The sequence below is a fragment of the Micromesistius poutassou genome (genome assembly GCF_964030765.1).
Source record: "Micromesistius poutassou genome assembly, contig: SCAFFOLD_5459, whole genome shotgun sequence".
Taxonomy (NCBI): Eukaryota; Metazoa; Chordata; class Actinopteri; order Gadiformes; family Gadidae; genus Micromesistius; species Micromesistius poutassou.
The window spans coordinates 1-15023 of record NW_028179227.1 but is presented as its reverse complement, the minus strand read 5'-3'; the positions used below and the strand labels follow the sequence as shown (position 1 = coordinate 15023).

At 46.3% G+C, this 15023-nt stretch overlaps 1 protein-coding gene across 1 annotated transcript; it reads right to left on the bottom strand.

The window, feature by feature from the left end:
• Positions 1-5161: 5161 nt before the first annotated feature.
• LOC311373019 (E3 ubiquitin/ISG15 ligase TRIM25-like) lies at positions 5162-6258 on the bottom strand (the record flags this gene model as incomplete). Its single annotated transcript, XM_084489884.1, has 1 exon — positions 5162-6258. The coding sequence occupies exon 1, from the start codon at positions 6254-6256 to the stop codon at positions 5162-5164; it is 1095 nt and encodes a 364-aa protein (XP_084346010.1). The 5' UTR covers positions 6257-6258.
• Between the last annotated feature and the right edge of the window lie 8765 nt (positions 6259-15023).

Below are 15023 nucleotides of genomic sequence, written 5' to 3'. Positions count from 1 at the left end.
TTTTATTAGTCTATTTCTATTTGAGTTTGACATAAGGTCAAACAAGTGATTGTCTGTTGTCTATATTTGATGTTTGGGACCCAGGAAGACTAGCTCTCTCTCTGGTGTGTTGCTAATCGGGATCCTAATGAATCTAATCTCATCTAAATCATCCTTGTTAGGATTAGGACAAAAGTGATGATCAGAGCCCTGGAGAATAAAATATGTTAATGTATGAAAATGGACAAATATTGTAGCATAAAAAAAACATGTGATTTACCATCAATAGGTATTTAATATACATTTCAAATTAAAAATGAAATCTTAATAAAACCTGCTCAGGTAACCCTATGGAAGATCTTAAAAGTCTCTTCCTTTCATGGTTTACCAGCATCAACTTTTAGGAAGCCCCATAAAAAGGAGGGGGAGAGGGAGACGGGGGGGGGAGGAGGGGGAGAGGGAGACGGGGGGGGGAGGAGGGGTAGACGAGGGGGAAGGAGGGGGAGCGGGAGGGGAGGGGGAGAGGGAGACAGGGGGAGGGGGAGAGGGAGACTAGGGGGAGGGAGACGGGGGGGAGGGGGGGAGGAGGGGGAGACGAGGGGGGAGGAGGGGGAGAGGGAGACGGGGGGGGGAGGGAGACGGGGGGGAGGAGGGGGAGGGAGGAGGGGAGCGGGAGACGGGGGGGAGGAGGGGGAGAAGAAGACGGGGGGCGGGGGGACGGAGGGAGAGGATAGACGAGAGAGAAAGAGCGAGAGGGATAGAGAGGGAGAAAAAGAGACAGACAGAGAGACAGGGGCGTGGGAAGTAGGGGTGCGGCAGGTGCAGCAGCACCCCCTGGTGGCTGAGCTTCAGAATTATTTTTTTGTTATATCTTCTAAATATCTCTTTGGTTCCAGGACATTTTGTATGTCACGTTTGGGAACGGGGCGAAGAGAGGGATGACAATCTCAACTATCCTCACTGTTCATTGACCTATCAGATTTGCGTGGACGCGACAGTGATCCGCCTAAAGCCGCGCTCACGCCAAAAGAGACGGGGCGGCGCCGATCTGTACAAAGTCAACGTATAGACGCGCTCCGGGTGACAGGCGCCTGGAACGCCTCCGTTAAGCCCACAGACCTTACGTGGACCGTAACCCCCCCCCCCCCCCGCCCCAACAACTTGTTTTGTGTGTGTGTGTGTGTGTGTGTGTGCCCGCCCCGCCGCTCTTTTTTTCTTTCTACAACCGACACAGAGACACTGAGGTTCCCTCCCCAAATACCCAAAACGCAGGGAGGAGGTCCTCCTGGGTGAAGGTGGACCTGAAGGTGTGGATGTGTGTCAGTGTGTCTGAGGACCCTCCTACACCTCGGACACTCTGTAGAAGGACAGAGTGCCAGCAGGCCGGTCCAGATACACTCCTACTCTGGTAGAGCCAGCGGGGGGAGACGTATGGCTGTCCATCTATTGTTGTACCGGGCAGAGTAACCATCATCATGACACTCAAGACTCCAGGACTTGTTGTTCATTCCAAGCCAGCTGTCATCACCCTCTCCTCTCCTTGTGATTCCTCTGTATGTCACTCCTATACGAACATCTCCTTTCCTCTCTACCTCCCAGTAACAGCGGCCAGTCAGAGCCTCTCTACACAACACCTGGGACCAGAAGTCAAATCTCTCTGGGTGATCCGGATACGACAGGCCCCATCCAACCACCGTCACCTTTCTGTTGTCCTCAGACAGAGAGAGGTATCCGTTGGCTGTGTTTGGGTCCAGTGTGAGTTCACAGGCATCTGACGGGAGAACAAGACATGATATTATTCATAATTCCCGAGATATTCCAGGTTATTCGCCCAAAATCCCCCCATTCATTTGCATTGGAAAATTAAAAAAAAGCTGATTCATGCTTGAGCCCCCGCGACCCGACCCGACCCCTGATAAGCGGATGAGGATTTGTTTTCAGTTGGTATATATATATATATATATTTATAAAACGGGTGGCTTAAATCAAGCGATCTGATTGGTTCCCAACCGCCAATACAACACAATGCAGTACTTCTAGGGTCTCCGTGAGCCTCTAGTCCCTCTGGCCTCCTGATGTCTGTTCCTGGGCTCCCTTTTAAGATGGCCCCCAGGTACTTGTCTCTCCCTCACCAGGTGTCTCCAATCGCGCTGATTGGAGCGAGAGACGCGCTGCTCTCTGCTGCCGACCAGTGGGTGGTGGCGGTATACACCGTCCACAACTACACCTTGGACCCGCCTGGGCCGAGGTGTAAGTGGCGGGATGCCACAATATATATATATTTATAAAACGGGTGGCTTAAATCAAGCGATCTGATTGGTTCCCAACTGTTGTATATTGAGCGTATACACACAGCTATGACGCCCGTTCAGTTTACAGAGTTCAGTATCACTCCTCGCCTAACTTGAACTGTTGTTTATTTATATATAAAAGCAATAGCATAGTTCACTGAAGCCTAAAAACATGTTGATTGCTGGAGGGGGTGGAAATGTTGTAAAGCAATAGGCACACGTGTGAGTGAACTGCTCGATAGTAGGCTAAATTGCCGGCGAACCGAGCTACCGTCTCTAGCCTTCTCTCTGAAGGACGCTACAGTGTGTTGCATAGCAACCGCCGTACACTTTGCCGGCAGCCAGGAGGGACTACTTTTTTGTATTCGTTAAAAAAAATGCTTTTCCGACTCTCTAGCTTTTTCAAAATTGAGGGTGTCTATGACTTTCATGACTTTCTTACGTAACCGTTTTATAAAAGCAATAGATCACTTCAGTCAGTGAAGTCAGTGAAGGGGGTCGCCGCCCCTCCGCTGCGCGTCGGGACGGACAACGCCCCTTAACTGTGGTATAATGAGCGTATACCACAGCCTGTTGTGATCTATTGCTTAAATATATTATATAGATATTTATATATTATATTATATAATATCATATTATATATAGAGCTCCAGGAGTCGCAAACGGCAACAATCACTTTCTCCTCCAAGCTGCGGTTCACTGCGGAGTGCAGGGAACGGTTGGCCCGGCTGGTTGAACGCTGATTGGCTGTTTTACGTTACTTCACCCACGTTACTTCACCCAGGGAGTGAACGCTGATTGGCTGTCTCACGCGAATACCGCTGCAAATCCTCGTGAACGCGCTCGCCCGTGACAGGGCAAAATGTCGTGCCGTCAATCAAATCTTGCCGCAGGTTTTTGCCGCGACAAATTTCGCCGATTCGCGTCTCTACGTTGACTTTGTATGGAATCGCGTCGCGCCGTTGCGTTTGGTGTGAACACACAGTTACGTCCTTGCGGACCCTCCTTGCGTCCACCACAAGGGCCTGACGTGCGCCTCCCAAAAAATGTCACCTTCCGTCGAGGCGACGCAGCAGCAAGGACTGTGATTGGTCCGCTCACTAAAACCCGAAGCAGAACCATAAAGGTTCAAGACTGCGTCGAAGCATCTGCGTGGTCGTTGCGTTGCGTGAACGTGGGACCATAATCAGCCCTTAACTGTTGGACCAGAGAACTGGTAGGTGTGTACACACACACACACGTATATATTAGTGCTGTAAATTGATCGCACAATTTGCTGTGATTAATCACGATCAATTGCTTTTTTTCTCTTAAAGGGACACTGTAGCATTTTAAGTAATGTATTAGCAAAAATCAATGTCTTCATTCACAATTATGTCCTCATTGGTGTAAAATCACTTCTGCCAATAATCTGACTTATCCTTCTGAGCGAAGAATTTCTTATTCATATTTATATTATATTATTTACGTTGAACGGGTAAGTCCTATGGAGGCATCCATGTTCTTCCGGACTATGATAAACTATAAAGGCGCTAGGTGGTACTAGCTATGGCTAAACACATAGAGCCACACGTATGGACACGAGAGCGTTCGCTCTCTGTCCATGATTGTTTTAGTTAATATAATTTGTGTTGAAATTGTAAATAATTATACTTGAAGAAAATACTTTTGTTTTGAAAATTATTTTCCTTTTTATATAAAACAGCTTGAGAAGACAACACAACTCATTCTGCATTGCTACACATTATGCTACTGTTGTTGGAGTTTTAGCATCGTAGCATCGATCCAAAACACAGCCAGCTCTCGCTCAGAGCCAGCGTGACTGAAACGTAGAGCTCCTTGTCGCTGCCCTAGTGCCCCGGCAAATTGGAAAGCCTGCACTGCACTTTCATTCATAATGCAAGATCATACTTGTGCCACGTGACACCACAGAAGAAGGAATCCTCATCAGCGAAAAAGGCAAAAAAGGGAATTAAAAAGACCACATGACCGGTGAATTCAAAAGACAAGGGTAAACATCGGGGTAGCTTTTCCCAGGTTTAAAGAGCTAATGAAGGATTACGATTTTCAAAGGGACTCTGAAGTTGCCTGCTTTCTTATCGACAGGTGAGTCAATGTTACTGTCTAAATTACAAGCCTTTCTCATTGCTTGGTTGTGTAATTCATTACATAGGCAGCAAAACAGTAGAACACGTAGAGTTAAAAGCCTAAACAGCCTCGTTGGTGGATAGCAGCATAGGCTCTGTTTGATTGAATAAGGGTTGCATTTCTTGCCTACTACCTCCCACCGACCCACTGCCTCTCTGTCCTCTCCCTACCGTTGAATCACCTAATGATGATCTGACAATGCACGCACATCGTAAAAATAAACAAATAAGGAATGTATCACTACTTATTAATTACTACTAATTTATTAATAAATTATTACATATAGTTTATGCGTTATATAAGCACAATCGTTGTGTGTCAAGTTGTTAACTGATGCTATAGGTTAGACAACCACATAGTAATGTTACCAATAAAAAAAACCAATATAAACATGGCAACATAATTCACTATCTTGCTCGAGGAGTAATTACTCATACATGCTCACACTAATGATTCAATGGAGTTTGAAGTGTGTTTGAAATAGCGTACCTCATCATCACCCAAAAGAAAACTTGATCAGGTAGTATTGGATGACATGTTGTCATAGCTTCTTGGCACATACCGCCTACCGTAGTTGCAACCAGGTTGCAACGTCCATTTTAAAAAGTGAGCACTATTCGTTTGCAGCACTCACAACATTGTCTTCAGGGAAAAACATTTGACATATTTAATTGTGTTTGAATGTAAAATAAGTATTCCAATATTTTAAGAATATTGGAATATTGAATGTATATTTGACAGCCCTAAATCAAAACAAACTGACACTTACCCTTGTGTAGAGCTGATCTGATCAGGTCAGGCACCTTCTCCATCTCCATGTTCAGCGTCTGCTCCAGCTGATCCAGGGCTCTCCTCAAGGTCCCAACGTATGACGGAGGACGGACCTCCACCGTGGTCCAGTCCCTGGTGGGTGGAGGATCCTTCAGGGATCTGAAGGTCTGGAGGAGGTGGAGGTGGTCTTCAGTGTGTGAGAGCTGCTTCACCTCTGATCTTCTATTGGTCAGATCTTTTATTTCCTGCTCCAGCTCTTTGATGAGGCCTTCAGCTTCTTTCTCTGTGGATTTCAGTTTCTCTTTAACCGTTTGGTTGTGATCATTCAGGCACTTTTCAACAGAGCGCTTCAGAGCAGTGAAGACCTGCAAACCATCGGCTATCTCTTTGTCTGCGTCTGCTTTGCTACGTCCCACTGTGTCTCTGATGTCCTTAATCTTTCGTTGTCTCTCCTGGATCATCTGCTGAACTTCAGCCTCTATCTTCCCCAGCTGGGCCGTCTTCACTTCATATTCCTCCTTCAGAGGTACAACAGGATGGGACTTGTGGTCCGTCTCTGTGCAGAACTGACACACTATCACCTGTTCAGTCTGGCAGAAGAGCTCCAGAAGTCGGTCGTGTTTCTGACACATCCTGTCCTCCAGACGGTCCATAGGCTCGACCAGCCGATGTTTCTTCAGGCCTGTGACTCTCTGATGAGGCTCCAGGTGGGTTTGGCAGTAAGACGTGAAACACATCAGGCAGGACTTCATGGCCTTCAGCTGGGTCCCAGTACAGACGTCACAGGGAACTTCTCCTGGTTCAACACAAGGCTGCTCTTTGACTCGTACCGAACTTCTAAACCGATCAACCACCCCTGATAAGAGGGTATTAACCCGTAAAGCTGGTCTTGTGTGGAAAAGCTCGTTGCAAACAGGACATTTGTACCGGACTTGGTCATCCCAGAACGTTGTAATACAGGTTCTACAGAAGTTGTGTCCACATGGTGTGGTAACTGGGCTGTTGAACACATCCAGACAGATGGAACATGAAAAGTCCTCCTCAGATGAGGAAGTAGCAGAGGCCATTCCTACAAGACATGGATAACAATAGTAAAATAACAGTTTGAACTTGTTCAACGCGATTGTTTTATTTGTTACATATATATTGATGTTTCAAGCCGAAATCCAACAGGAGTTACAACATGATGTCCTGCAGACAGGCCAGCTTCACTGAGGATTAGGATTAGATTGTTCTTTGTCTCCAGAAGGAGTGAAGGAGCCTCCATGTCATGTTACTCTGGCCTTTTTGGATTTAAATCAAAGGAGTTATACATTCTCAAAGAACATTTATATAAATGATTGTATCAAATATGGTATAAGTATGTGTCCAAAAACAACGTTTGCACAAGCTGAGCCAGCTGAGTGTCACAACGCTACACTTTCAGAGGTCGGAGATAGGAGTGAACATGGAAGCACCTTTTCTGTCTACCGTCACCCAGGGATACTATTGTTGAACGGTAACAGGGTGCTCTCTTCCTAGCTGAGAGGTTCTGTGTTCCATCCCCAATCTCTCCATCTCCCCTATCATCTAACATGTGGGCGGCGACCCCCGCTCCTTAATCTAGAATATAGAATATACTTTAATTGTCATTGTGCAGTGGAGCCATACAGTGACATGTGCTCGTGCAGCCTCTGACACAATGCTCACACAAAATACATGCGATGCGTCCACAGGCCACTTCTTTACATTCCCGATGGAAGGTTTCTGCTTTGTAATGATGGGGCGCTACGCTGGAATCTGGGATAGTGACAGGTGATCAGACGTGCAAGGGGGGAGGCTCTGTGTCCCTGTTTGATGTTAGAGGACTGTGACGGCCCTCTGCTCCCCCTGCGGGCTGCCTGCTGGTCTCCTGGTGGCCACACGGCTTCAGGTTGCCGGCCTGCAGTGAGGAGACCAGTTAGGGACGGTTGGCCTCACCTGGCGCCGGCGTAGGCCTATAAGCCCTCGCCCTCCTTTGCCTCTTTCTCTCTCTCACTCTTGCGTTCAGTTTTTTTCCGACACACCGCATTCCACACCACTTACATACGACCGACATGCATCCATACATAACTTAGAGACCCTAGATAACCTTTTTTCTATTATACTTTCAATAAATATCATGTATTGTACTACTGAAACAGTTGTCCTGTCTCTCTTTGTGTTGTGAGCCGGGCGTAACAAGTACACGCAGTCCAGTGTGTTGTCCCCTCGTGTTGCACATTTACCATGCCGGTCAAAGCTTGGTAGCGCAGTCTTAAGGTTGATTAAATCAGCAGGTACGATAATAACCTGTCTCTGTACTGCTATAGCAATCAACCTATTGGTATGATGAAAAGATTATACATATTTATGATGAGTCATGGATCAGAGCTGAGTACAGTACCTGAGTCTTCTCCCTGCTGTAGTGAAGTGAGCCACACCAAACCGTCCCACTCATTACAAGGAAATGATGTGAACCAACCAGTTGGACCAGTTCCCCTCCCAGTTCACGCTCCTCTCAGACTAGCCTCCTATTGGCTGCTGTTCCATGACAGTACTGTACAGGTGTCAGGTGTCCTGCTCCTTTCTAACCCTTGTCCCGCCTCCCACATGTTGAGAGGACGTCCTGCATTCTGATTGGCTCTAGTTTTAAAAAGCCAAACCACTGCAGGACAGACGCCTTTCTGAAGTCTGGACTGAAGCCAAAGGCTGTGCACACATGAGGGTGGAGTGCAGGTGAACCTGTCACGTTCCGCCCAACACAGAACATCCAGTCACCACAAAGCCTCACGCTACGCAGATTCAGGAGGAATGTGTTGGAAACCACCACAAAGAAAATGAAATGCACTCACAACAAAGACCGTGAAACACCTTAGAACTGGGTAAAGCCGGAGCAAGGCGGTTCTCAGAGAGTTACTTGATTTCAACGTGAAGCGACATGTGAGAACGTCTATTTCTAAAGGTAGAAAGACACGTTTGTGGACTACCTCTCCGCGTTGGTAACGTGTCCCTCATTGTCCCGCACTAACACACTCTTTGTCACACATGAGGTCTGTTGGGATCTACCCAGTGATGAAGACTTTGTTCAAACATGAAGAGAGCTATGATGTCTAGAAGCTCAGACACAAAGACAGAGACACAGCGAGAGGTTTTAAGTGTGCTACAGTTCAAACGTGTACGTGACATCTAGTAACACTTTTAACCGTAGGTGACTACAGACAAATAGTACTCTTCCTATCGATATGATGAATAAGTTATGCATATTCATGTTAAATCAGGGATCAGAGCGGAGTACAGTACCTGAGTCTTCTCCCCGCTGTAGTGAAGTGAGCCACACCAAACCGTCCGACTCTTTATAAGGAAATGATGTGAACCAAACCAACCAGTTGACACTCCTCTCAGACTGGCCTCCTATTGGCTGCTGCTCCATGACTCCACTCAGGAATGAAGAAGAGGAACTTGGGTTGGGCTCATCTCGTTACGCCCAGGTATTCAGAAGAGGGCCAAGGTACACACACACAGACACACACACATACACACATAATTGGAGTGATATAGAGGCGTTTTTTAAAGACTAAAGACTGTTGCCGTGATACGTTACAGTAAAAACTTCATAATTTAAATAGTGAATGAGGTCAACTGAATTCTTACTTGTTGTTGAGGTCGAAACCCAACAGCATATTTACCGTGTGAGTCACTGGTTGGGTTGGATTCTTTTCTTCCTTCCTGATCCTGCTGCACCCTTTACAGGCAGCCACACACACACACACACACACCCACGCACACACACACACGCACACACACACACACACACACACACACATTATGTAAGCTATGTCAGAGCCTACAAATGTACGACGACTCATGTACTGGGATTTAAAAATAATTATTTTGTTTTTAACTCTTGATATCATGTTGAACTGATACAGTTTAACATGTGCATGGCATTAAAGAACGCTTTTAACTGTACGTATTTACTGGAAAATTGTACTCTTCCTATTGATATGATCAATAGGTTACTCCTCTCAGACTAACCTCCTATTGTCGGTTGAAACCGACAAAATATTTTATCAGATAAGGTAATATGCCTTTCGCTTGGACGGCGTCTGCGTCTGCGTTTTCGGGGCTTTAAGATGCAAAAAAATTCGCCCACCCTCCAGAGTGGAAACCTTAGAAACGCTCCACCGCTGCGTTTCCGTCTAAAGGGTTAACAACGCAAAAGTGTGTTCTGAGCTGCTCACGCTGGCTCTTGTCTCGTACGCGCTGACGTCACATCCATCAAATTTCACACACTTTTGCGTCACCGTGTGCACGCAGATTTCCACCCAAAGATGCTCGTCTGAACGCGGAATGGAAAGTGGGAACGCAACGCCACTTTTGCGGTTTGTTTTTGTACCGGGACTGTTCCGCCGGTTGGGTAGTAGCGGACGGCGTCGGATGGGCCCCGCCCCCCCGCCGCCTGCTCCCCCTCCGCGGGAGTCACCAAAGTCCTATTTTAAGGTTCATCTTGTATTTAGCGTGAGAAGTGCCGTAGTCAAATAGATGACTCTGTCTCTCTCTCCCTCCCTCCCATCCCTCAGTCGGTCGGAGAACCGAGGAACGCTCTCTGTGCGTCTGTTCCACCGAGAGGATCCAGTCGGGCTGGAACCAGAGGCTCCATCTGCACCCTGAGGGCCTCCTCTCCCTCTCCCTCTCTCTCTCTCTCTCGCTCTCTCTCTCTCTCTCTCTCTTCCTCTCTCTCACCCCCCTCTCCCTCCCTCCCTCCCTCCCTCTCTCTCTCCCTCTCTCCCTCCCTCTCTCTCTCTCTCTCTCTCTCTCTCTCTCGTTCTCTTCCCCCCTCCCTCTCTCTCTCTCCCTCCCTCCCTCTCTCTCTCTCCCTCCCCCCCTCCCTCTCTCTCTCTCTCCCTCAAAGAAGACATTGATTGAGTAGCGGTTCTGACGCACAGACTTTGACATTCCGCCGCTGGCATTGATTCCAAAGTTGGGCGTAAAGAAGTCCGGAGTCTCCCCTATAGCCTATATATATATATATATATATATATATATATATATATATACATTTAGTTGAATGTATGAATAAGGCTCACCCCATGAGACGGTTGAAGTGTGAACGAGATATGGCACGTCACTTCTTAACTTCCAACTACGTTCTTATTCAATTATTATTAATTAATTGTTATTATTTGTGTTCACTCTGTAAAGCGTCTTTGAGCATCTTTGAGTACATGGTAAAGCGCTACATAAAATATATCGTATATAAACCGAATGTATTATTATTATTTTTATTTATTTAAAGTTTTAAGTTATTGTGGCTGTTTTCTACCCAGCGGTACCCTGGCGCCATCTGGCGGCGACTAGAGGAACTTCTTATCACTTCTTATCTACTAATATACGTTCTTATTAAATTATTATTTTTTATTTAGATTATATTTAATCATTACTTTTTTTGTTCACTCCTTAAAGCGTCTTTGAGTACATGGAAGAGCGCTACATAAATATATAATATATAAACCGAATATATTATTATTTTAAGTTTTAAGTTATTGTGGCTGTACCAGCGGTACCCTGGCGCCATCTGGCGGCCACTAGAGGAACTTCACGCGGTTATGCTACACGACCACACACTTGCGCCCCGTGAGAGATTTTTGAGGAGGTTCACACTCTCAGTCCGAGGGCTACTGTCGCAATCTCCTCCCTGAAGTTCCCCTTGTCCCCGACTGTGAGTAAACCCCCGGTTCTGCGTGGGTCTTGTGATCTGTCAGGGGTTATGAACCGCATTTCTGGAAGAGCAAAGATTCATACCACAATGACACTTACAAACACAACCCGAGCTACACACACTAACTACACACAAACTCATTATCTAGAATTAAACACACACGGGGGGGAGGGGGGACTTGTTGGTAAAAATAGTTACGTACTTACTTATACCGTTTATTGTTAAAATATAAATATATTTTGTGTGTGAGTGTGTAGTGTGTAAGTCAACTCCTGATTGTACAGTTACACAGCGCCGATTTTGTATTTATTTTTTAAAATGAAAATGAGAATAAAAAAGAGAATAAAAAAATAAAGATATCTATATATGTAGATATCTTTATATATATATATATACTTAATATAATATATATTAATTTATATATTAATAATATATATAATATATATTCTTAATTCTTAATAAGCCGAAAAAAGAAACAGAAACAGAAACCGAAAAACGGACTGAAATATCTTTTTTGGTTTTGCGATGATGTCACTTCCGGTTGAGCCACTTCCGGTGACGTCACTTCCTGTCAGACTCACCTGTGGATGGCGGACACGTGCGCCGTCTGAATGCACTCAGTCAGCGTCCACCGGGAAGCACCAGAGAGGCAACGCCGTGAGTCTGTTTGATTGTTAGAGGACACGTTTAAGATGATGTGTTACGGTGGGTTCAGTGAAACCATGTTTGATGTGTTGTTTAAAACGGTATGGATAGCAGTTGTGTACGAGCTAAAAACAATGCAATTGGCAATCAGAAGGTACACACACACACACACACACACACACACACACACACACACACACACACACACACACACACACACACACACACACACACACACACACACACACACACACACACACACACACACACACACACACACTTTTACTTTTACTGTTCTTTTTACCTTTTATTGTAATTTATGATTTATTTATTTTTTAGTGTACCCTTAGTTAAAACGGGGTTTGCGAACCCATAGAGCAATCAATTAACCAATTAACCAATCAATCAATCAAACACGGAGGCTGGTGGTGGAGGCAAGAAAAAAACGTTTTTCTTTTCTGACACCTTTGAATCCACACTGATTACTGCAGTATCTACCAACATAATGATATTAATCAGTGAAGGGGACGTCTTTATATACACACACACACACACACACACACACACACACACACACACACACACACACACACACACACACACACACACTGAATTAATTTCAAATAATAAAGAACATTCGGTTACTGTCGTAGTTAAATGGTAAAAAATTACTTATTTTAATAACTTATTTTGATTGGATTAATCACTAATTGAAACACACACACACAGAGAGCTAGCTGTAAAACTATTCTTGTTGCTCTCCTTCACAGCTCAAGAAGAAGAAACTGATTCTGTGAGTATAACGATCGAACCATGAAGAAGAAGAAACTGCCAACTGTAAGTCACATTTTCTTTTAATGCTTTAATGCTGACAGCGTTTAGTTTGAACCGGTTCACAGGCCCCGCCACTCGTAGGCCCTGCCCCGCCCCTCGTAGGCCCTGCCCCCCCCTCGTAGGCCCTGCCCCGCCCCTCGTAGTCTCTGCCCCGTCTCTCTCTCTCTCTCTCTCTCTCTCTCTCTCTCTCTCTCTCTCTCTCCCCCCCCCCGTTCTCATGCCTCTCATTCGCCCCTAGAAGATACTTTTCCCGTCCACTTTCCTACTACATTCCTCAACATTGCATCACATCCCGTGTGTGTTGTCCTACTGATAAGGGTGTGGTCTGACTGACCAGAGATGCATGCTAGGGTTCTGCGCTGTTTGAGGCCTTCAGTTCTGTAGACGTTCCCCCTCAGGGGAACCCAAGTGTTTAAGAGGCCGTCGTCACGTCAGTTACATGAACTGGAACGTCCTTCAGGATGGAGACAGGGACTCCTCAAGGAGACACACCGGGGGGCGAGATGTGAGGGCTGTCCCTCTCAGCAACTAGAACCCAACCTGGTTCCTGCACCTGAGAACCACGGAGCACGTTCCAACGTTTCCCTCCATACGCCTTGAAGCCCAAGCCCCAGCCCCCCCACCACTGGTCTGACCCACCAGCCCCCCCACCACTGGTCTGACCCACCAGCCCCCCCACCACTGGTCTGACCCACCAGCCCCCCCACCACTGGTCTGACCCACCAGCCCCCCCACCACTGGTCTGACCCACCAGCCCCCCCACCACTGGTCTCTCCTCTCTCAAGGACCTACAAACCCCCCACTGGTCTCTCCTCTCACAAAGGCCTATATACCCAGCACTGGTCTCTCCATCAAACCCTCCACTGGTCTCTCCTATCTCAAAGACCTACAAACCCTCCACTGGTCTCTCCTCTCTCGTTTGGCTTTGTATTCCTTTGCGTATTGTCATCGTTTGTGTATATACACAATCTGATAACTGAAAATAAAGAGGTGTGATCTTTAACCTGGTACTGTCCAATCTTTTTTACCCCAATGTCATGGGGTACTAAGTGTGTGAAGGGCAATCTTTGCATGTGTAACAGAGTTAGAAATAGGGTCTAGTGTTGTATGTGATTTTCGCCATAATAAAGCCTTTTTGTTTTGAGTTTGTGATTTGGAGCCACCGGTGGACAGTTTGTGTATTGCGGATCTGCTGCGTTTTGTCCCTGCGCCTCTGCCGTACCCGATCAGAGAAGCTGCATGCTCTGCATCGGGTAGGTACACTGTAATAAGCACTCACTTCGGTATATTAGTTTTCAAACAGTAAAATTGTGTTTAAATTGAAAACTTCGACATATCACATGTGTGATATTATTCCATACGCATTGTGATGATCTGGTTACATTTTAAAGTAATGACCGAAAGTTTGTTAATGCAAAGTCCGCTAGTAGGTGTCCATGCGGTTAATGTAGCCTGGGTAATACAATGTAGTTATTTTACTTTGCTTGTGCAGATGCTGCTTGTCCAGTCCACCTTTGCCTGAAGGCATGTTTTTCTTTTCTTTTTCGAAGGTATGTTGTTCCAAATATAAAATGTAAATAAGTTATGAGGATTATTAAGATAATATTTCTCTTATTTCTGTGCTTTTTGTATTATTGCATTAATGTAAAATGGATGAGAGAAGCTACATGCTCTGCATCGGATGCAGCATGTCCAGTCCACCTTTGCCTGAAGGCATGTTTTTCTTTTCTTTTTCGAAGGAATAAACCCAATATATTCCTAAAACGTGTCTCAATCCCTGACTGCCTTACAACCGTTACACATGGCATGGGGCACTACGTCAGAGTGTATCTAATGTACCCCTCTCCTCCTCCTCCTCCTCAGAGTGTATCTAATGTACCCCTCTCCTCCTCCTCCTCCTCCTCCTCAGAGTGTATCTAATGTACCCCTCTCCTCCTCCTCCTCCTCAGAGTGGATCTAATGTACCCCTCTCCTCCTCCTCCTCCTCAGAGTGTATCAAATGTACCCCTCTCCTCCTCCTCCTCCTCAGAGTGGATCTAATGTACCCCTCTCCTCCTCCTCCTCCTCAGAGTGGATCTAATGTACCCCTCTCCTCCTCCTCCTCCTCCTCAGAGTGGATCTAATGTACCCCTCTCCTCCTCCTCCTCCTCAGAGTGGATCTAATGTACCCCTCTCCTCCTCCTCCTCCTCAGAGTGGATCTAATGTACCCCTCTCCTCCTCCTCCTCCTCAGAGTGGATCTAATGTACCCCTCTCCTCCTCCTCCTCCTCAGAGTGGATCTAATGTACCCCTCTCCTCCTCCTCCTCCTCAGAGTGGATCTAATGTACCCCTCTCCTCCTCCTCCTCCTTCTGCTCCTCCTCAGATGGAAGAGGAGAAAATGTCTTCCTCTAACTCCCAGTTTCTCATTTGGAGCGTGGGGAGAGAGAAGCCGTTTCTCAATTTGCGTTCTCGTGTGTTCTCGTGTACTTGCGTTCTCGATAAACGTCATCAGTGGTAGCCCAAGCACTGTTCCAATTCCAAGAACGCGAGTACTGTCGTAAAACCCGTGTGTGTTCTCGATGCGTTCTCGATGAGGCCGTTCTACCGAGGATGCGTCGGAGGTGACTCGTGCGGACTTGGGACCGTTAAATATCC